The 23,486-nt window shown below is 47.2% G+C and overlaps 2 protein-coding genes across 2 annotated transcripts in view; one reads left to right on the top strand and one right to left on the bottom strand.

Annotated features, from left to right (window-relative positions):
* Positions 1–5,908, bottom strand: part of TKTL1 (transketolase like 1) — a 37,820-nt gene extending 31,912 nt beyond the window's left edge. The window contains 4 exon segments of the mRNA XM_036839134.1: positions 51–143; positions 145–164; positions 776–893; positions 5,802–5,908. Of these exon segments, the coding sequence (XP_036695029.1) occupies positions 51–143; positions 145–164; positions 776–893; positions 5,802–5,908 (338 nt within the window).
* Positions 5,909–11,795: 5,887 nt separating this feature from the next.
* The window catches only part of TEX28 (testis expressed 28), a 46,004-nt gene continuing 34,313 nt past the window's right edge, over positions 11,796–23,486 (top strand). The window contains exons 1-2 of the mRNA XM_036839351.1: positions 11,796–11,803; positions 11,897–12,628. Coding sequence (XP_036695246.1) covers positions 11,796–11,803; positions 11,897–12,628 — 740 coding nt within the window. The remainder of the gene's footprint in view (positions 11,804–11,896; positions 12,629–23,486) is intronic.

Here is a 23,486-nt window from a genome sequence, read left to right as displayed (position 1 = left end):
CCTTATTGGTATCAGGTCAGATATGCAGAGAAATGGAAGAGAAAGCTGACTGACGGGTGGGACATCCCTCCAAATCAAGCTCAACGCTCCTCGAGCTCAACAAGTTGGATTCACTCATGTGGCCCTCCTCTACCCAGGTGGCAGAGGATCGGAGCAGCATGACCCTGACAAGGGGGGCTTTAGTGCTAGGTGGGGTAAAGTGAGGCACCATCAAAGGAAAAGAAGGACTGCCAGCTGCCGCAAGTCATCCTTCCCACCACGCAGTCCTCACTAGAACACCTTTTAGATCTCTATGAGGTGCCATGGTCTGAATGTTTGTGCCCCCTCCCCAAAATCCATTATGTTGAAAACCTAATGCCCAAGGTGATAGTATTAGGAGGTAGTGGTCTTTGGGCAGTGATTAGGTCATGAGGGCAGAACCCTGAAGAGTGGGGTTAATGCCCTTATAAAAGAGAGACCATTTCTCCTTACATCACACGAGGATACAGTGAGAAGTCTGCCACCAGGAACAGGGCCCTCACCAGAACATGACCATGCTGGTGCCTTGATCTTAGACTTCTAGCCTCCAGAACAGTGAGAAATAAATTTCTATTGTTTATAAGCCACCCAGTCTTTGATGTTTTATTATATCAGCCTGAACAGATGAAGACATGAGGCAAAGCGAGAAGCACCAAAAGGATAAACAGAGGCCATTTCAGGTCTTGTTGCCACATGGTGGCTTTTAAAATGAGTTCAGGAACCAAGTGTCTGAGCATGGGTTCCCATGCCAGCTTACCTTGGAGAGGACGAATCTGTCATTGTTCGGGTTCTCCGGGTCCATCTGTTTATACCTCATGATGTAGAAAAACAGCACAGACATGATCTCAGCAGCACTGCTGCACACTGTGGGGTGGCTGAAAGACATGGCACAGGTCGTTTCTCACAGGCAAGTGACTCACCAGGGACACACACAGTGCATGAGGAGGCCTTTCAGCACATGGTCTCCTCAAACTGGAAGCAGCAGTCATTTCTGCCAGTCCTGAAAGAATCCAGCCAAGGGAAAGGGATGCTGGGCCACTGCCCGCCAAGTTCACAGCTTGTAAGGATGCTTTCAGGCCCAGGAACCTCACAACTCCTCTCCCTGTAGGGAGCAAGACCTCACAGGCCAGCCCCCTTCTATCAGTGGAGCACTGGCATACTTGGGGAAGTTCGCCTGGTGACTCTGTAAGCATTTGAGTGTCATTTCACTTGTTTGAATTCACCTGTGATATCATTAATCAGAAATTTCACAAAGCAGAAATAAACCCACACGTATGTGGTCAACTAATTTTTGATGAGGGAGCCAAGAATACTCAATGCAGAAAAAAACAGTCTCTTCAACAAGTGATACAGGAAAAATTGGATATTCACATGTAAAAAAATGAAACTGGACACCTACCTTATACCACTCACAGAAATTAACTTGAAATGGATTAAAACTTAAACCTAAGACCAGAAACCATAAAACTCCTAGAAGAAAAACATAGGCACTACGCTACTTGACCTGAGTCTTAGAGAGGGTTCTTTGAATCGGACGCTAAAAGCAAAAGCAAAAAAAAAGCAACAAAAACAACAAACAAAAACCAAGTGGGACTGAACCAAACTCTTCATGGCAGAAGAAACCATCAACAAAATGTAAAAGCAACCTACTGAATAGGAGAAAGTATTTGCAAATCACATATCTGATAATGTGTTTATATGGAAAATATATAAAGAACTCACATAATTCCATAACAAAACAACAAAAAATCCGCTTAAAAATGGGCAAACGATCTGAATAGGCATTTTCCCAAAGAAGACATACAACAGGCACATGAAAAGGTGCTCAACACCATTGATCATCAGGGAAATTGCAAGTCAAAACCACAATGAGATATCCCCTCACACCTATCAGAACGGCTGTCATCAAAAAGATGAGTTAACAAATCTGGCAAAGATGTGGAGAGAAGAGAACCCCTGTGCACTGTTGGTGGGAATGTAAATTAGAGGAGCCACTATGGAAAACAATATGGAGGATCTTAAAAAAAAACACCACCATATGATCCAGCAATTCCACTACTGGGAGTATATCTGAAGAAAATGAAAACACTATGTGGAAGAGATATCTGCACCCCTACGTTCACAGCAGCACTATTTACAATAGCCAAGCTATGGAAACAATCGAAGTGTCTGATAGATGAATGGACAAAGGAGATGTGGTACAGATATATAATGGAACATAATTCAGGCACAAAAAGGAAATTCTGCCATTTATGACAACATGGATGGGCCTTGAGAACATTATGCTAGATGAAGTAACTCACAGAAAAAGAAATACTGTATTATTACACTGTGGAATCTAAAAAAAAACCCAAACCCAAACTCACAGAAAAAGAGATCACCAGATTTGTGGTTACCAAAGGTGGGGGTTGAGGGGATGAGGAACTGGATGAAGGTGTCGAAAGTTACAAACTTCCAGATATAAAATAAATAAATACAGGGCTTCCCTGGTGGCGCAGTGGTTAAGAATCCGCCTGCCAATGCAGGGGACATGGGTTCGAGCCCTGGTCCGGGAAGATTCCACATGCTGCAGAGCAACTAAGCCCATGAGCCACAACTACTGAGCCTGCGCTCTAGAGCCCGTGCTCTGCAACAAGAGAAGCCACGACAATGAGAAGTCTGCACACCGCAATGAAGCCCCCGCTCACCACAACTAGAGAAAGCCGGCGTGCAGCAACGAAGACCCAACACAGCCAAAAAAAAAAAAAAAAAAAACAAACCCACAACACCCCACAAATAAGTAAATAAATTTTAAAAATAAATAAATAAATACTTGGGATGTAATATATAAAATGACTATAATTAACACTGCTGTATGGTATATTTGAAAGTTGTTAACAGTGGATCCTAAGAATTCTCATTACAGGGAAAAAACATTTTTCCATTTTTTGGTATCTATGAGATGATGGGTGATAAACTTATTGTATTTATCATTTTACAATATATGTAAGTCAAATCATTATGCTGTATACCTTAGATACTGCTGTGTGCTCAATTACATCTCAATAAAACTGGGAAAGAAAATTTTTTAAAAATCCAACAAAGAAAATGCATTCTACTTCCTAAAATGAATTTCTTTTAGGAAGTGAATGGTCAGACTGAGAAGTTTCTCGTTGTGGTGTAACTTGAGGCCCTTATAGAATGAAGTAACTGCTACTCTTAGAAAGCAGCCTGCATGGGAGTCCAGGCAGTCTGCCATTAATTAAGAAGGGGAGGAGGTGGCAGGGCAGAGGACAAAACCAACTCCCTAGAGCCCTGCCACACCCCAAAAGTCAGAAGAGTAACATTTTAAGCCCAGCTCATGTGTATTAATAATCTCCCCTTTCAAGTTTCACAATACAGAAAATGGAGAGTTAAACCTCTTGCTTTTGCAAGTATCCCAGGTGGATGATTTGGATTTAAAAGCTGTTACAGATCTCTTGAGAAAATGCAAACTTATTAATTTTGAAGGTGAAGGGAGCAAAATGAAAGTGTAAAAAAAAAAAAAATCCAAAACCATGCAGGTCTTAAACTCATTGACATTGCCTTTTTCATGTTATAGCACAGGCTGGAAAACAAAACTTAAAAAAGATATCACGCAAACTATTTTATCTGAGCAGGACAGGGTGAAGTTAGAAGTCAATAATAGAAAGAAAATGGTAAAATTCACACATTTGTGGGAATTAAACAACACACTCTTAGAATAACTTTAAATGGGGTATAATACATAAAAACATTAAATCACTATATTGTACACGCGACACTAATGTAAGAGTCGACTACACTTCTATTAAAAAAGAAAACAACCTTCCCCCACAACGCACTTAAACGAACAATGGGTCAAAGAAACTTCAAGAGAGTTGGAAAGTATTGAGACAAATGAAAAAGAAAACACAAGATACCAAAATTTATGGGATGTGGCAAAAGCAGTGACAAGAGATAAGTTTATAGCTGTAAATGCTTGCATTAAAAAAGAATGATCTCTGGGAATTCCCTGGTGGTCCAGTGGTTCGGACTTGGCGCTTTCACTGCCGTGGACCCAGGTTCGATCCTTGGTCAGGGACCTAAGATCCCGCAATCTGCACGGCGCGGTCAAAATAAATAAATGAATAAGTAAATAAAAATTTTAAAAAAAAGAACGATCTCGAAGAAAACCTAACTTCACAACTTAGTAACTAGGAAAAGCAGAACTAAACCCAAAGCTACCAGAATGGAAAACGTAATAAATATTATTGCAGAAATAAATAAAAGACTAGGAAAGCAATGTAGAAAATGAACCAAAAGCTGGTTCTTTGAAAAGATTAACAAAATTAATAAGCCTTGGGCTTCCCTGGTGGCGCAGTGGTTGAGAATCTGCCTGCTAATGCAGGAGACACGGGCTCGAGCCCTGGTCTGGGAAGATCCCACATGCTGTGGAGCAACTGGGCCCATGAGCCACAACTACTGAGCCTGCACATCTGGAGCCTGTGCTCCGCAACAAGAGAGGCCGCGATAGTGAGAGGCCCGCGCACCGCGATGAAGAGTGGCCCCCGCTCGCCGCAACTAGAGAAAAAGCCCTCGCACAGAAACGAAGACCCAACACAGCCAAAAAATAAATTAAAAAAAAAAAAAAAGAATCCGCCTGCCAATGCAGAGGACACGGGTTTGAGTCCTGGTCTGGGAAGATCCCACATGCCGCGGAGCAACTAAGCCCATGCGCCACAACTACTGAGCCTGCGCTCTAGAGCCCGCGAGCCACAAGTACTGAGGCCCGTGTGCCTAGAGCCCGTGCTCCGCAACAAGAGATGCCTGCGCACCACAACGAAGAATAGCCCCCCCCCCCCCGCTCGTCACAAAGCCCGCGCGCGGCAACGAAGACCCAACGCAGCTAAAAAAAACCAACAAAAGCCTTTAGCTAAAGTAAGGAAAAAAGAGAAAATTACTGAATTTACTAAATCCGATTTGAAATTACTAATTACATTTCAGGAATGAAAGTAAGGATATAACCACCAATTCTACAGACATAAAGAGGATTATAAAGGACTGTGAACAATTGTACGCCAATAAATCAGTTAACCTAGAAGAAATTTTTAGAAATAGAAAATCTGAATAAACCTACAATAAGGAGATTGAATCAGTAGTCGAAAAGCTCCGTGACAAAAAACAACTTTGAACCTGATGGCCTCACTGGTGAATCCTCAATCCTCCTCCAACTTTCCCCCAAAAACTGAAGGGAACACATTGAAACTCACTCTGGGGTCAGAATTGCCCCCATACTAAAGGCAGACAAATACCTTCGGGGAAAGCTAACGGCAGACAAATACCTTCGGAGAAAACTAACGGCTAAAATCTCTTACGAATACTGACGCAAACATCCTTGACAAAAGCAGAACCAACAGTCCCCTTTTGCTCCGATTCTTACTCGCCTATTACTTTTAGGCTTTATTTCCCGGAACTCCACGTCCTGGATCGGACCCTGGCGTCGAGGACAACCACTTACACGGATAAACGCCGGGCCGCTCCCACTCTAGCCCGACGGACGCAGGCGCTCCGCCAGCCGGCCCGCGTCCCGGCTTCTCTCCGTGGGCCAGTGAGGGGCGGCTGCCTTAGTACTTGGCCAGCGGCGGCTACGAGTCTGGGGGTGGCTGCCAAGCCCCGAGGGCCTGAAATGGGGCCACTAAATAACGGAGCCCACCCCGCCCCCGACGGCTCCGTTCAACTCTCTCCCCGGTCGTCGCCGCAGGGCCGGCCGCTCAACGACCGGAGCTTCGACCAGGGTGCCTTACCAACAGTTTGAGGCACAGAGGGACCTGATGACGTGGAGGCGCAGGCGATTGGCCATGTCTTGCAGCACCTGCAAGATGTTCTCGTCAAGCTTGGCTTCTTCCGCCATCGCTCCGTTCGCCTCCTCGTCAGCCATAGCTGCGATCTCGCCCGCGTCTGAGGAGCAAATGGCCCGGAGCCTCCTCAGCCGGCCGCACGCGCGACGCTCCCGCCGCGCGACGCTCCCGCCGCGCGACGCTCTCGCCGCCCGACGCTCCCGCCGCGCGACGCTCCCTCCGCGCGCCCTCCAACTCTATGGATTTTGAACAATTGTTATTCATGTGTTGCACATTATTCGAAATAATTTAATTCTTTTATATCTGCCCTGGTCCTATCAATTTAAAGAGGGCTGCCTCCGCGCAGGACCAGGTCTACTTTTGGGGTGATAAAAAAATTCTGGAACTAGATGGTGTGATAGTTGTGCGACGTGGTGACTGTAGTAAAGGAGGGCCGATGCATTCACAGGCTTTTAAAGAGTTAGTGATACAATAGTGCAGTTTGTTTTGCGCACTTCCTCACACTATTAAAAAAAGCCACGCTGGAATTTTCCCCTTTGCAGCCGCCTCCCTCCAGCCCCTTAGCAGCCCAGCCCTGGGCAGTGGGGGTTGGGAGGTCTTCACAGCAGGTGAGGCTGCCTGAGCGTTCTGAGGCAGTGTGGCGTCTCTGCGCGGACCTTCTTTCTCTTTCTAGAACCTTCTGGACGGCCAGCCCCGCCTTACCGTTGAGGTGGCGTGAGCCCAACGCTAGGCTACAGCTTTTCTGGGAAGCCTGAGTTGAGGGGGCTTCCGTTAACTTTCAGTCTGAAAGCCCCCATCACCAAGGCCACAGTGTAGTGTTGGAGCTTATCCCTCCGACTCTGAGATGCTTTTCCAATGCCCCAGTGGCACCATCCCCACAACACCACACCCTCACTTCAGCCACTGGGGAGCTTCTTAGTTCAAAAGTGTCGCCCTCCCGAGAGACCCCCAGCGGCCCTGAGGTTGGCCGGGGGCCCACGTTCTCGCCAGGTTAAAGGCTTCGTGCATTGACAATGGCGCAACGAAACCCCAAACCTCCATGTCCTCCTACCGCAGATATATGAGTGCGCCTTTCCCCACGTCCCCATCACCACCTGATGTTAGTCTTTTTAATGTGTGGCATTCTGATGTTCTGATGTTCTGATGAGAACATCTTTTTTAATCATTTGATTTATGTCTGCCTGATTTCCTTGCAGTTGCACATTTTTCATATGTTTACTGGTATTCATAGTTCATCTTTTCTGAATTGTCTATTACTACCCTTTACTGTTTTTATGTTTGATGATTTGTTTTTAGCTTCCTAATTTGTAGGAGTTCTTTGTATATTATGTTGATTAGCCTTTTATCTCTTAGAGGTAATTGCAAATCTTTTTTTCTTAATCTGTTGCTCTTTAAAAATGTTAATGGAGATACTTTATTTTTAAGAAGAAGCAAGTGTTTGAACCAAAACCGAAAGGTTGCTTCTTAACTTTATGCTTCCTTCACCATAAGAAGGTTTAAACATTTTTTTAACTGTAGTACAATATGTAAATCTTTTCCTTTATGGCATTTTGGTTTGAGACTTGTTCAAAAAGGTGTTCTCCACAGAGAGATTATAAAAACATTTCCTATTGTGTCCTTCTGATACCTTTAGAGTTTCATATTTATGTTTAGTTCTCTATTCTGTCTCGACTTTATTATTGTATATGATGTAAAGTAGCACTCTAACTTAGTTTTATTCAAATAGCCAAGTATCCCAAGACCATATTTATTTTTCGTTCCCAAAATTTCTTAGCTATTCTTTTGCATTTTGGAATTAGCTAATCTAACATTCATAAGACATTCCCATTGGGTTTTTAACTGTTATTTCATTGAATTTATAAGTTAATATGTAGAGGGCTGACATATTTACAGTATTGAGTCTTCTCAAGAACATGGTATACAGCCATTGATAATCACATCTTATTGCCATCCTATTTTGTATTTTCTATTTAACCTGATATCTCATTTCTTTTTGTTCCTCCTTTCCTTCCCTTTTCTGGATTAATCGAGCTCCTTTTTTTCTGCCCTTGATTATTTGGATGTTATTTACCTGGCTTTTTTCTACTGGTTGCCTTGAATTTTTTTTCCACCAGTATATTCTTTTGTCAGTTTTGAGTTTTATATGATATCTATAAAATTCCTCAATAGAACAAGTCATTAGCAAATTTTAACTTTCTCTATTAACTACTTTCTTTAAAAATACTTAGTTCTTTCATTTATCAGTGCTATGTATGAACATTGTTTAAAGCAGGGGTCAGCAAAGTGTTTCTGTAAAGGGCCGTATAGTAAATATTTGATGCCACATGTTCTCTGTTGTAGCTGCTCAACTAGACCTTTGTTGTGGCACAAAGGTAGCCATACACTCTATGTAAGTGAATCAGTGTGGCTGTGTGCCAATCACACTTTGTGGACACTGAAATTTGAATCTCATATAATTTTCACATGCCACAAAATATCCTTCTTCTGATTTTTTTCAACCATATAAACACGTAAAAACCATTCTTAGCTCACACCTGTACAAAACCAGTCTATAGTTTGCCAACCCCTGGTTCAAAGAGTTAAATGGTTCTACAAGGTTTATTACAAAAAATAGCAATCTCTACAGGACTTCCCTGGTGGTCCAGTGGCTAAGGCTCCGCACTCCCAATGCAGGGGGCCCAGGTTCGATCCTTGGTCAGGGAACTAGATCCCACGTGCTGCAACTAAGAGATCGCATGCCGCAACTAAGAGATCGCATGCTGCAACTAAAGATCCTGCATGCTGCAACTAAAACCTGGCACAGCCAAATAAATACATATTTTTAAAAAATAACAGTCTCTTGCTTCCACCCACAGTCGTCCATACATTCCCCAGAATCAACTACATTCAACCCTTTTAGCTGTTTCTTTTGGCATTTACCTCTAGTTCTGTAAATAAATTGTTTATAGTGCTGTTTCTTTATTTTTTAGATTTTGGGAATTATTGATTGACTTCTCACAGTAAAAGATGATTATGTAGCTCTTTCACCACCCCCATCCTTCCAGTACAGTATACAATCATCTGCATTAGATTATTCTTTGGTGTTCACGTTATCAAGTCTACGGCAACTCTGATGACTTTTCCTTTCTCTCCTGATGTTTTGTTTTCCTTAGAGTTAACACTTGTCTCTCCCCACCCCGTGTTGCTTGTTCTCTACTACTTACTATAGGTCAGCACTTCCCCAAACTGGCTATATCTCCTCTCCAGCTGCTGAAAGATGTCCTGCATATTTCATTCACTTGGAGCACTCTCTCCTGGAGCCTTTTGACTTGCCCGCCAGGCCCACTGCCCAGCTGCCAGCCTGGGTCCCCTTCCATCATCCTGGAGATTGCACTTGCCTTTCTTTTAGCTTGGGGCCCCAGTTTCATAAATCCCGTCTCTACCTCTGTCTTAGGTTCCTCTCTGGTTTTGGTGGCACGTCTTCTCTAGTAGCTTCCAGAAAAAGAATTCAAAGGAAGTAAACTATTTGAGTTCTTTCATGTTAGAAAATGCCTTTAACCTAAAAATTGACAGTTTGGTTATAGAATTCTAGGTGAGAAAATCGTTTTTCCCCCAAATTTGGAAGGCATTACTTCATTGTTTTCTAATTCTTAGTGCTTCACTGAAAAGTTTGAAGACATTCTGGCTTCTGATTCTTTGAATGTGACCTTTTTTTTTTCTCTCTCTGACAGTTATTCTCTCAGCATATTGAAGATATTATTCAACTCTTCTGGATTTCATTGATGCCTTAGAGAAGGTAGCTTTCAGTCTAAAAGTCATGGTAATCAGCTTTTACAATCTGGCTGCTTCTAAGATCTGTGTCTAGGTGTGGATCTATTTCCGTTTTATCCTGCTTGGGATATCTTGGGCTTCTTTTTTTAAAAAAATTAATTAATTAATTGATTTTTGGCTGCGTTGGGACTTCGTTGCTGTGCGTGGGCTTTCTCTAGTTGCGGGGAGCAGGGGCTACTCTTTGTTGCAGTACGCGGGCTTCTCATTGCGGTGGTTTCTCTTGTTGCGGAGCACAGGCTCTAGGCGTGCGGGTTTCAGTAGTTGCAGCACATGGGCTCAGTAGTTGTGGTGCACGGGCTTAGTTGCTCCGTGGCACATGGGATCTTCCAGACCAGGGCTCGAACCCGTGTCCCCTGCATTGGCAGGCAGATTCTTAACCACTGTGCCACCAGGGAAGTCCCCATGCTTTTCTTTAAAGCTTTACTTCCTGTGTATGCATCCCTAAGCAACATCATTTCATTTTGCCTGCTTTTGAACTTTATATGAGTAGAACCATATGTAGTATGGATTCTTCTGTATTTGGCTTCTTTTGTTCAACATTATGTTTGTTCATTCATGCTTTCAAGGCTGTAGTTTATTTTTATTGTTGTATAGCAGTAAACTGTTGAATATATTACAGTTCACTTACACATTCTATGATGATAGGCCAGGTGGGTTGTTTCTAGCAGTTGGTTATTGGGAGTATTATTGTACCTGCCTTTCAAGGATATATCTAGGAATGCAATTGCTGGACCATTCAGTATGGATGTCTTCAACTTTATGATATTACCAAATGCTTTCCCAAAATATTTGTACCAATTACTCTCCCACCAGGAGTGATTGAGGGATCCTGTTGCTCCATATCCTTTCTGAGATTTATTATAGTTTAAGTTTTGCCAATCTGCTAGGTGCATAGTGGTATCACATGTTTTTTTAAATATCAAGGTATAATTTGCATAGAATAAAATACACAGAACCAAAATATCTATTACACTATAATCACTCCTTGCTTCCCACTGGGAGAGCATTTTCAGATTGAAAACAGTCATGAAGGGCTTCCCTGGTGGTGCAGTGGTTAAGAATCCGCCTGCCAATGCAGGGGATACGGGTTCGAGCCCTGGCCCAGGAAGATCCCACGTGCCGCGGAGCAACTAAGCCCGTGCACCACAACTACTGAGCCTGCACTCTAGAGCCCACGAGCCACAACGACTGAGCCCGAGTGCCACAACTACTGAAGCCCGCGGGCCTAGAGCCCATGCTCCACAAAAGAAGCCATGACAATGACAAGCCTGCGCACCGCAATGAAGAGTAGCTCCCACTCACCACAACTAGAGAAAGCCCACGCACAGCAACGAAGACCCAACGCAGCCAAAGATAAATAAATTAATTAATTAATTAATTAAAAAAAAAACAGTCATGAAGGTGCTTTTAGTTAAAAAGTAGAAACAGAACAGAGGCTCCACCTGTCCTGACCTCACCTACCTCTCCTAGCTCATCCCTGCCCACTCTACCCTGGTCTCCTGTGTTCCAGTTATGCTGCTATGTCCTTCTTTATTTTAGAGATGAGAAAACCGACCCTCTGAGCGGTTTATTAATTTACTCAAGGTCTCAAGAGTGGTAGAGTCAGGATTTGAACTGGGCTCTGTCTCCAAGGCAGTGCTCTTACTATTATCCTTCACCATGCAAGAGACTCATTTGTTTGTGTTACAGTAGAACTGTCCACCCTAGGCTGTCAGCTCTGTGAGACCAAGGAATATGTCTGGCTTCTGTACCACATAGTAGGCACTCAGGAAATATGTGTTGAATGAATGATTAGATGAAGGAATGAACCTGATAGGATGCAAATCTCCCTGTCTATCTCTTCTATCCACCTGGCAGTAGCAATACAGCAAGCTGTATGGATTAATGGAAATGAGTTTATTCCATGCTTTACAAGAACAGTTCTCTATAAAACGAGACCCACTGTTGGTAATTCTTGGAAGAGAAGTCCAAGAACAGGGCAGGTGTGGAGGGGGTTGCTAGCCACCTGGAGGTCATAGTGAGGTGCACCCATAGAGCAAGGAGCCAGGTGCTGAAGAGGAGGGGAGAATGTCCAGTCTGTGTCGGGCCCACCTCAGATGCACAAATCTTGCAAATGAAGTAATTGCGCATATGCATAAGTATTGTTATAGAGTGGAGCAATACGTGTCTAATTCTCCAACCATTTGCATTCACAGAAGTACCTGTTTTGTGAGTCTTGTTTCCCAATGCAGGCGGAATACACTAAGCCCAACTGCAACCTTCCCCTCCAATGTTCCCTCCTGCAGATCCCTGTCATCCAGTGAGGCTGGCCCCAGTGGCCCCTCCAGCCTCTCAGATGGGGAGCTGGCCCGGAACTTACAGGACAGCATCAAGCACCGCATCCTGTACCTCTCAGAGCAGCTGAGAGTGGAGAAGGCCAGCCGGGCCAGGAACACTGTGGGCTTCCTCAAGCTGGTGTCCACAGCCGACCGGCACCAGGCCCCCCACATCTGGCAGGCCTTCGAGAAGGTGAACCAGCATGCCTCTGCCACCGTTGCCCAGATTGAGCGAAGGCTCCACCGGTGTCACCAGCAGCTGCAGGAGCTGGAGGAGGGCTGCAGGCCCAAGGGCTTAGCGCTGAGGGCAGAAAGCAGCCTGGGGGACAACTGCGAGCAGCCCAGCGAGAAGGCTCTGTTTTCAGAGCCCCCCAAGCCAGGTGCGGAAGACTGCCCGTCCACTGGCCTGTTTGATGTCATTAGACACTTCTCTCCGGAGAGTCACTCCCCAGCCTTGCGGCAGAGGAGGTCCTCGGAGACCAAGCATGGGGTCCAGCCGCGAGACCTGCTGTGGCAGAAGGTGAAGGAAGAGCTGATCAAAGTCAAGACCTTCCACCTCAGCTTGCAGGTGTCCTATCAGAGCCTCAAGGAGCGGTATGTGACCAACCTGCAGGCATTGCTGGAGTCCCTCTGGGAGGAGAAGTGCAGGTGAGGCGGCCCCCTTGGCCACCTGAGCTCTGGGGCGGGTGGGGGGTGTCTGTGTTCCTCTCAGTGACCAAGCCCCGCAGCGGAGAGGGCTCGTCCCCTGCCCACCGTGCATGCCTGCCTGGCCCTCTCCTGGCCAATGGGGCTCTGACTGGGCTGACACCAGCCTGTGGTGGCGGGTGGGCCAGCAGAGGCCTATCGTCAGCCAGGCAGGTGTCCGCTGGTCCCCATGTGCTGCAGTGGTGTGTGATGCGCAACTGGAATCGCCTCGCCAGCCCTAGTCCCTTCACCTGGGCTCATGGCTAAGTTGGGGCACAAGGTCCTGTGTGGGTTATTTGTTCCGAAAATGGCTGCCTTGTGGGGAATGCTTCCCCCCCGCCCCCCTGCCCCCGTGTGGTGGGTTGATTTTATTTTCATCTAAGGTCAGACTAGGGCCCACCAACAGAAAAAAAGGTGAACTCAGTCTCTCAAAGGACCCTCTCCATTTCTATTTGGACCCTTCCTGGGGTCCCAGCCACCCTCAGAGGTGCCATACTCCCTCCTCTGCATTAACTAATCCTTCCAGCAGCCTGGCCAGGCAGGGAGGGATTCGCTGAGATGAGCCCAGATTCCCAGCACTTTCACGAAAGAACTCTGCAATCCCTTTAGCATCCGTGTGTTTGTGGGGAAGTGGTGATGGGAATCAATTGTCTTGTTTTCATAGAGAAATCCTACCCGCATTGACGCCACTTGACAAATCCCTCAAAAGCAGTTAAGGAGTACGAAGGGGCAACCCATGGTCAAGTAAGGTAGCCAGTGAGAATTCAGGTTTCTTTTGGAGGTGATTTTCTTTTTGAAATTTTGAATTTTATTTTATTTTTTTATACAGCAGGTTGTTATTAGTTATCCATTTTATGCATATTAGTGTACATATGTCAATCCCAATCTCCCAGTTCATCACACCACCACCACAGTCCCCCCGCCCCCACCACTTTCCCACCTTGGTATCCATACGTTTATGCTGTACATCTGTGTCTCTATTTCTGTCCTGCAAACTGGTTCATCTGTACCATTTTTCTAGGTTCCACATATGTGCATTAATGTACGATATTTGTTTCTCTCTTTCTGACTTCCTTTACTCTGTATGACAGTCTCTAGAACCATCCACGTCTCTACAAATGACCCAATTTCGTTCCTTTGTACAGCTGAGTAATAAAGTACTAGTAATAAAGCTCTTCTTTATATGGACTGATTTCTTGTCTAGTTGTATCAACTAGCCATCTTCTCACGTGGCAGAAGAGGATGAGGCAGCTGTCTGGGGTCTCTTTTATAAGGGAGCTAGTCTCATTCATGAGGGCTCCCCCCTCATGGGCTAATCACTTCCCAGGGCCCCACCCCCAAATCCCATCCCTTTGGGGGTTAGAATTTAACAGGTGAATGAGGGGGACAGGTTTACAAATATTCAGTCCATAGCACTGTCTGTCCAACTATTTTTGCTCCTATGTTCCCTTTTTCCTGCTGAGATCATCAAGTTTTTCATTTACATTTTAACTTCTCTACTGCCTTTTTAGGCAATTATCAGTTTGTGCTAAAACTTTACAATTCACCTATGAAATGGAAGAAAAACCCTCACCATGTCTGCGTCTGCAAAGTGCCTACCCTAGCCTTTCACTGGAGAGGTGTCCCATGGGTGCTGAGCAGGAATCCTACTCTGGACCCCCGCCCTCACCCCCAGCAGCCCTTTCCCTCCATTGCCCACAGCAGAGGCCAGACTCAGCTGAAACTTTCAGGGAAATTTACTAAGAGAAACATTGACTGAAACCATTGAACAGAGGGCATGATAACACAGAGAGGAACTTCTAACAGCCACCGGAGACCACAGGTCCCCGCCCACCCCCCTAGTGTCCCCAACAAGGTGCCTTGGCTACACCCCACCCGGCGGCCCTCCATCCCCCCACAGTCTCCCTTTCTGAGGGGCCCGCGTGTGGCTTCTCGCAAGGAAGATAGGCGCCGGCATTGCCCCCTTCCCCCAGGGCAGCCCCTCCCACTCTGGCCCAAATGCCCGGGGCCTGGCCCTGCCCTATGGTGGGAACAGGACAGTCTCACAGCAGGGCACGCACCACTGAGCTGACGACGGGGTGTCCCGAGGAGCAACTGGGTGGCCTTTAGTTGTACTGCTAATTACTTTCACATTTCCAAGTAAATTCCTATTCCAATGCCATGTTACCTTCTTCAGGATCACAAAATAATATGGGAATCTTACAATTTGTGTTACACAAATGCAAAACTCTTGTCGTTGAACCGAATTGGTTCAAATACATGTGTGATTAATGTCATTCACAAACTTATATACTGAAGCTTATTAAGCCTTCTTTTAAGTGGAACAATATTTGAAAATTTCCTAAAGAAAACAGAGATGAAATTCCACGTCATCATACACAACAGGAACCCAAAGATGCTGCACACCAGGTTCCCCCGACAGGCCCGGGCCCTCACTACTTAGAAGGCTAACCGCTCCCTCTTCAAACTCCGAGGGAAGGATCAGCCTCCCTTCCTGCCCCACGGGAGAAGCTGCTGGACGTGGGCCTGGAAGGAGCCTGGCTTCTGCTCTGGCCCAGGCCCCCTCTTCCTCATCGCTCACACCCTCTGCACACAGGGATGGGAAGGACCTGGGATCCCATCCACTGACCCTGAGCAGATGCTCCAGGACCTGCCACTTGCTGGTCTCCGCGTGGGCCCGGGGACCCCACAGGAACTCGTAGCGGGCGGGGTCGCTGTGGGGCACCTGCCGGTACTCCAGGTAGCCCTCCTGCACCCACACTTTGGTGAGCAGCTCCCTGGGCTCTCCATAGATGCAGTGCTGCCTCCCGGCACACAGCCCCGTCTTGCTTTGCACGTACATGAAGATCAGCTTGAGTAAGAGTCCTTCTAGTGATAAGCTGATCAAATCATGGAGACTCCCTATGCCTCGATTTCTCCATCTGTAAAATGGGCCTCGTAATAGTACAAGGCAAAAGCATTGGTGTGGGTTTCCCCATGATGTGACCTGTTTGTAAAAGGCCTGGGCCAAATGAAGTGGTCGGTGGATGTAGCTCTTGTTACTGAGTGTGTAAGAAAGATGCGCCCTCCCCCATGTTGTGAAGATTCCAAACCAGTACATGTCTTCTGATCCCCGCATACGTGGATTAGTGCAGTTTTCCTTTTCTCGTGAAAATTTGTTATCAGAATGCTTGGATTCGCCTTACTCTTTTTCTCGCTTGTCCCTGTTCACGATGAGGCTATTGATTTGAGGTGTTGCTTCCATGTGAACACAGGTGTTTGTAGCTTTAACTCCCAAGTGCCTCTTTGGCCGCGTGCCATAAGTCCTGGGGGCGTTGGTATGTGTTTTCTTCATTTCAAAGTATTTTCTAATTTCCCTTGTGATGTCTTGTGTGTTCCCTGGGCTATTGTTAGGGACTGACCTGCGTCCCCCCAAATTTTGCATGTTGAAGCCCTAACCCCTAGAACCTCACAATGTCACTGTGACGGGAGTTAGTGGCTCTCAGGTTGACATGAGGCCATTGGGATGAGGTCTAAAGCGAGATGGCTGGTGCCCTTGAGGGAAGAGCAGATCAGCACATGCAAGGAGAGAAGGCAGGGCCTGGGGCTGCGTGCACAGAGGGTGACCATGTGAGGGGCGGTTAGAGCACGGCCACCTGCAACCAAGGAGACCGGCCGCAGTACAAGCCACCCCTGCTGGACCCTCCCTCTCGGCCTCCCGGGCCCCACCACCGTGAGAATCTGTGTCTGCTGTTTCAGCCCCTCATCCTGTGCTGTTGCATTTGGCATCGTCCCAGACTAATGCTGTTCTTTGGGGAGGCCTGGCACAGTTTCCCTCTATTTGCAGATTTCCCAAGTTTCCTTCTGTTATTGATGTCTAATTTCACTCTATTTTGGCCAGAGAACATACTTTGTATGATTTCAGTCCTTTTGTTTGTATCCCCTTAAGTCTACTGAGGGATGCTGTGTGGCTTAACGTGTGGACTATCCTGGAGAACGTTCTAGGTACACTTGACGAGCACGTGTGTGTTCTGCTCTTGGGGCTAATAGTCTACACGTGTCATGAGATCTAGTCTTTGTACAGGGCTCTTCAAACCTGTGATTCCCTTACTGCGGTGCTGGCAGGTTGTTGTACCCATAATGAAAGCAGGCTGTGTTAGTCTGCTTAGAGCTGCCATAGCAAAGTCCCACAGAGTGGGTGGCTCAAACTACAGAAACGTACTGGGTCCCACTCCTGGTGGCTAGGAGTCCAACATCAACTTGCTGGAAAGTTGGGTTTCAGGTGAGGGAAGGCCTCTCTTCCTGGCTCGCAGAGAGCCGGTTTTCTCTTGGTCTCTCACTTGGCTGCTTCTGTGCACAGGTTGGGGGGACGGGAGGGAGGGAGGGAGAGAGAGAGAGAGAGAGAGAGAGGGAAAGAGGGAGGGAGGGAGAGAGAGAGAGAGGGAGGGGAAGGGAGAGGGAAGGAGGGCAAGAGAGAAAGGGGGGAGGGAGGGAGAGACAGGGAAGGGAGAGAGAGATAGAGAGGAGCAGGGAAGGAAGGAGAGAGGGGGAGGGAGGGAGAGAGAGAAAGGGGGGGCGAGGGAGGGAAAGAGAGAGGGGGAGGAAGGTGGGGAGAGAGAGAGAGAGGTAGGGAGGGAGAGAGGGGGCAGAGGGGGACGGGAGGGAGGGAGGGAGAGAGAGAGGGAGGGAGGGAGAGAAAGAGACAGAGAGAGGGAGGGTGGGAGGGAGGAAGAGAGGGTGAGGGAGGGAGGGAGATCTTCCCTGTCTCTTCCTCTTTTCCAAAGGACACCACTCTTGTGGAATTAGGGTCCCACTCTTATGACCTCATTCAACCTTACTGACTCCCCCAAGGGTGCTATCTCCAAATACATTCACCTTGGGATTAGCACTGCAACAGGTGGATTTGATGGTTGGGGTGGGAGCTGGGGGATCCATTTGAATCCATCACAGGGGGAACTGAAGTCTCCCACTTCTGTTGTACACCTGTTTCTTCCTTCCCTTCTGTCCATTTTTGCATCGCTCATTTTGGGGCACTGCTGTTGGGTTGCTCAAGAGACCCCCCTGACGTCCACTAGCTGTTGGATTGTGACAGACGGGAGCGGCAGATGGGACCACCCCTCACCCGGGCTGACCCGCGGCTCCTCTGGCTGCTGGTGGTTGGATCATTCCTGGTACCTTGGGTCTACTTCCCCTCCTCCCCCAACCCTCCTTTTTTTGCCTTTTTTGTGTTTTTGGCCACCCCACAAGGCTTGGGGGATCTTAGTTCCCCGACCAGGGATTGAACCCGGGCCACCACAGTGAACGCGTCGAGTCCTAACCCCTGGAACTCCAGGCAATTCCCGCTCCCCCCCCGCTGCCTCCTTAGCAGTGTTTCGGAGGGGGTGTCGCCCTATCGCTGTGACAGCCACAGAGGCCTGGCCAGGTCCCCCAGCCCATCCCCCACACGTGGAGGCAGCAGCTGTGAGCTGGGGGCGCGCCCTGGCCTTCAGTGCTCTGCACACATCACTGGGCGCTGACCCTGCTCACTGTCTTCGTGGGGACGCAGGCTCAGGACGCCCGCCCCCCACCCCCGAAGCTGGGACCCAGCACATTTCCAGAATTTACGTCGTTGACCAGTGCGAGCTGGCTCAGTCACGTGTGTGCCCGCGTGGTGCTGAGCCCTCGGGGCCCTGCCGCGGCTGGTATCGGCACAGCCGGCAGCGAGGGCGACGAGGCCGCGGCTGGTGGACGGGCAGCCCCGGGCTGACCACGGGGCTGAAGGAGGCTCGGGCAGAGCTGGTGGCAAGTGAGTCCGCCATCGATCGCCAGACTCACGTGGCTCTGCCCGTTTCGGCCTCCAGGGTCACCCTTACAGAGTCTGGAGCACTTGTGACGCAGCCCTCTCTCTCTCTGAGCCACCCTTTCTGGTTGAGAAGCCTTTCCACTGTCCTAGACACTGTCGCCTGGGACGCCCTGGGAGCAGAAGTCAAGCCCAGGGCTCGGGACCAGCCTGGCCTCTCCTCTGGTGGCCCGGGCACGAGTGGTTCGGCAACTCTATGTGGTTGTCACAGGTCAGCCTGTGAAGCCCCTTCTCGCGTCCCCTTTACTCCTGCGGGAGCTTGGGCAGCTGCCTCTACCCAGCCCAGGAGGGCGGGAGCTCAGCCAACGCCAGTGCGCAGACATGCGGTGCAAAGTCTAGAGGGACTCAGCGCTGGCGTGAGGTACGCCGCTGCTCTCTTTACTGACGCCAGGCAGCCTAGACTTCGTAAATCAAAAGGTTCCTTTGTGAAAAGCAGAGAGCTTGATATTACAGTCCGCACAATCTCCCCTTTCTCTGTAGAGTTACATGGAAGCAAGTTCCCCACGGGCTGAGGTGAACGGGAAAGTGGTTTTTAAATACAAGCATCTCCCTGTGGTCCCAGGTCAGGAGGCCTACGGAAGTCCACGACCAGGAGGAGAGCAACCTACTCCTTAAAAGCTAAGGCGTGCCCCAGTCAACGAACCCTAGAAAGGGGCTGAGCGCGCATCAGCGGGCCTCGGGCTGTAAGCGCGAGCATCCCGGGCCGGGCGGCACCTGCAGGTCAGCGCCCGGGTGACGGCGCTCCTCTCCTGCACCGCCCAGTGTGCCCGTCTCAGGGGGCCTGCTCTACCTGCCGCCAAAGTGCAAAGAAGGGAGCCCCCAGTCTTCTGGTTCTGGTGGACTGGTGTGTGCGCTCTCTCCTCCCACTGAGCTCGGGGCTCTTATCTCGACAGTATGACCGTGGAGCCTGTCCCGGACGTACAGATGGCCAAAAAGCAGATGAAAATATGCTCAACATCACTAATTCTTAGAGAAATACAAATTAAAACTACGATGAAGTACCACCTCACGCTGGTCAGAATGGCCATCATTAAGAAGTCTACAAATAACAAAGGCTGGAGAGGGTGTGGAGAAAGGGAACCCTGCTACACTGTAGGTGGGAATGTCAGTTGGTGCAGCCACTATGGAAAACAGTATGGATGTTCCTCAAAAAACTAAAAATAGAGTTTCCATATGATCCAGCAGTCCCACTCCCGGGCATATATCCGGACAAAACTCTAATTCCAAAAGATACATGCACCCCTATATTCATAGCAGCACTATTCACAATAGCCAAGACATGGAAGCAAGCTAAATGTCCATCGACAGATGAATAGATAAAGAAGATGTGGTACATATATGCAATGGACTACTACTTAGCCGTAAAAAAGAATTAAATAATGCCATTTGCAGCAACATGGATGGACCTAGAGATTATCATACTAAGTGAAGTCAGACAGAGAAAGACAAATACCATAGGATATCACTTATATGTGGAATCTAAAATATGACACAAATGAACTTTTATGAAACAGAGAGAGACTCTCACAGACATAGAGAACAGACTTGTGGTTGCCAAGGGGGAGAGGGGTGGGGGAGGGAAGGATTGGGAGTTTGGGATTAGCAGATGCAAGCTAGTATGTATAGGATGGATAAACAACAAGGTCCTACTGTATAGCACAGGGAACTATATTCAATATCCTGTGATAAACCACAGTGGAAAAGAATAATTTTAAAAAGAATGTAAAGAGAAAAGAGATACTTTCCTGTGGACAGATTGAGCAGCCCAAACTTAGCTACAGGTGGCTTCAACCCAAACAGGCATGAAGAGTTAGATTGTCAGTTCAGACACCTGAATAACAGACACTGTTGCCCTGTCAAGAGCTTCACAGACAGAGACCAGGCAGGCTTCTCAGAGTCCAGAGCCTGGAAGGCAGGCACCACTTTGATGAGGTCCCAGGGAGTCCTGGAGCTGCTGCTTTGCAGGCCTATAAATTCAATTTTAGCAGTTCCTCCAGAGATAACCAGGTCCTGGAGGCTGCTCAGTAGAGACAATGGGACACTAACACACAATTTATCAATCTCCAGGTTTTTCACTATTGAGTGGAAATTTGCAGAGAAGCAAGCAGGGGAGGCAGTAATGATCTATGTGATGGTGGGTCAGAGTTGGAGACATCAGTAAGCACTCTTGTTTAGCTTAATATATATGCAGATGATTACATATAAAATATTTAGAGGTATATAAATAAAGAGTAGTAAGCACACATATAATTCTTTGCTCTGTCAGCCAAGGGGTCCTAGAAGCCATGACACCCCAGTAGCAATGAGCACACGTAGTGCCCAGATCTAGTTTTTTCATAGCATTTTACAATAAAAGGAACAAGGGCTCCATGGAGAAATTGATGATTCTAGAATTGGGACAGGAAATATGCAAAATGAGCCTGGGGCATCTTGTAGTGTGTGAAAAGAAAGTGCTCAAAAAAAAAAAAAAAGAGCAATATTTCCAGGGGTATGACAAAGGTATGTACGAAGGGAGCTAACAGGAAGAGCACCGAGGGCCAATCCTACAACAATTTGAAAATAAAAATATATAAAGTTATATTGGATTTTACCCCCAAAGTGTCATACAAATACCATGAGTCCATACTGAGAAAAATAAATGATTTATTAATGACATAAATAAGGAAGAATAGACACATCTCCCTCAGAGAAAACTTCCGGTTTATACAGGTACTTGCACTTCAAGAAAGTGCAGCACAACTCCTCACCCCTGAAGTATGGGCCACACGTAGTGACTTTCTTCCAAAGAGGACAGTATGAAAAGGGGGCACAAAACAGTCACTTTTCAGTGTAGACACCTGACAAGCACTACCTCAGCCAGATGCTCAAGGTGAACGTCATCAGTGCTCAGTCGTGCTCATAGTGTGTACACACTTGGCATGGTGTGATGAGAATGGCATTTTACATCTGTAATCCTCCTCCTCCACACTCATAACCCCAGACTAATCATGAGTAAAATAGCAGACAAATCCCAACTGAGGGACATGGTACAAAATACCTAATGAGTGCTCCTCAAAACTGTCAAGATCATCAAAAACAAAGAAACTGTTAAAGCTAAGAGGAGGCCAAGGAGACATTACAACTAAATGTCATGGGTTTCCTGGCTGGATTCCTGGAGTGGGAAAAGGACATTTAGGTAAAAACTACAGAAATCTGAGTAAAGTACGGGCTTTAGTTGATAATAAATAATGCATCAATACCTGCTCATTAATTGTAATAAGTCTGTCATATTAATGTAAAATGTTAGTAATAGAGGGAACAGGTGAGGGGCATGTAAGAATTCTGCTATTTTCACAAAATGTTTTCAAATCTTAAAGGAAAAGGTCAAAATAAATAAAGTCTATTGACATTTTCAAAATAAAAAGGACAAAAGGAAACTTTGGACAAAAGGTGATGGGTATGTTAGAAAAGGAAATAGAAAGGAAACCAAACACAAGCACACAGAGCCTGTAAGTGTGAAACAAACCCTTCCTAAATTATCTTCAGCTTTCCCTCTCCCTTAACCTCCAAGCCCATATGATACACAAGCCCGGCCTCTTCCACTGCATAAACATACCTGGAATCCACTTTCTTCTCAAGCCCCGCAGTCAGTGCCTTGATTCAGCCTCATAGATGTTTGCCTGGACTACGGCAGGAGCCCCCTAATGAGGCCAGGTGTGGACCTGGAACCCCGTACTTGCTCAAGAATGGCTCTAGGATATCTGCCAGTGTTACTTAAAGAGGTCTGTCAAGACCCAGGCAAGATTCAGCTTGTTGCCAAGGAAACGGGAGTTCAGAGCAAACCATTAGGTATGCGTGGGGAAACACGGGCTTCTCAGAGGAGCGGGACCTTGACTGAGAGTCCTCAAGCCAGGGCTGCTGTCTAATCTTCCCCACTCTGGGTAAGATTGGTTTGGGAACTGCGTGGTGTGTGCCCACACAGAGGCTGCTGCTAAAGATGCTGGATCCTGGAAATGCCTCCAGATAAGTCAGCGGGGTTGGGAGGGTTGCTTTGGGCCTCTTAGCTGCCACGACCCTGAGGCAAGACGTCACCCACACCTGACGGTCGCCTCCAATAAGGGGCAAAAGGAGTGTCTGTTTCCAGAGGCGCACTTCTTCCATCCTGGAGTGTCCCGCAGGGACGTGTCCCAAGAGTACACATTTCATGATGGGGTCCAGGGCTACAGCCTGGGGAAAGGTAGATCTTGGATACGCAGTAATAATAGCCCCTTGGCATTGAGCACCTACACTGGGTCAGGCACTTCATATGCAGGTGACACCTTGTGGCATATTTGCTTGGGGTTAAATTACGCCCCCCAAAAGATATGCTGAAACCCTCATCCCCAGTACCTGCGAGGGGAACTTATTGGGAAATAGGGCCTTTGCAGATGTAGTCGAGTTAAGATGAGGTCATTACAACAATCCCACTACTGGGCATATACCCTGAGAAAACCATAATTCAGAAAGAGACATGTACCACAATGTTCATTGCAGCACTATTTACAATCTCCAGGACATGGAAGCAACCTAAGTGTCCAACGACAGATGAATGGATAAAGAAGATGTGGCACATATATATGATGGAATATCACTCAACCATAAAAAGAAATGAAATTGAGTTATTTGTAGTGAGGTGGATGGACATAGAGTCTGTCATACAGAGTGAAGTAAGTCAGAAAGAGAAAAACAAATACCGTACTCTAACACATATATATGGAATCTAAAAAAAAAAAAAAAAAATGGTTCTGAAGAACCTAGGGGGCCGGCCAGGAATAAAGATGCAGACGTAGAGAATGGACTTGAGGACATGGGGAGGGGGAAGGGTAAGCTGGGACAAAGTGAGAGAGTGGCATGGACATATATACACTACCAAATGTAAAATAGCTAGCTAGTGGGAAGCAGCCGCATAGCACAGGGAGACCAGCTCGGTGCTTTGTGACCACCCAGAGGGGTGGGATAGGGAGGGTGGGAGGGAGACGCAAGAGG

The sequence above is a fragment of the Balaenoptera musculus genome, chromosome X (genome assembly GCF_009873245.2).
Source record: "Balaenoptera musculus isolate JJ_BM4_2016_0621 chromosome X, mBalMus1.pri.v3, whole genome shotgun sequence".
Taxonomy (NCBI): Eukaryota; Metazoa; Chordata; class Mammalia; order Artiodactyla; family Balaenopteridae; genus Balaenoptera; species Balaenoptera musculus.
This window is presented reverse-complemented; position numbering and strand designations above follow the sequence as displayed.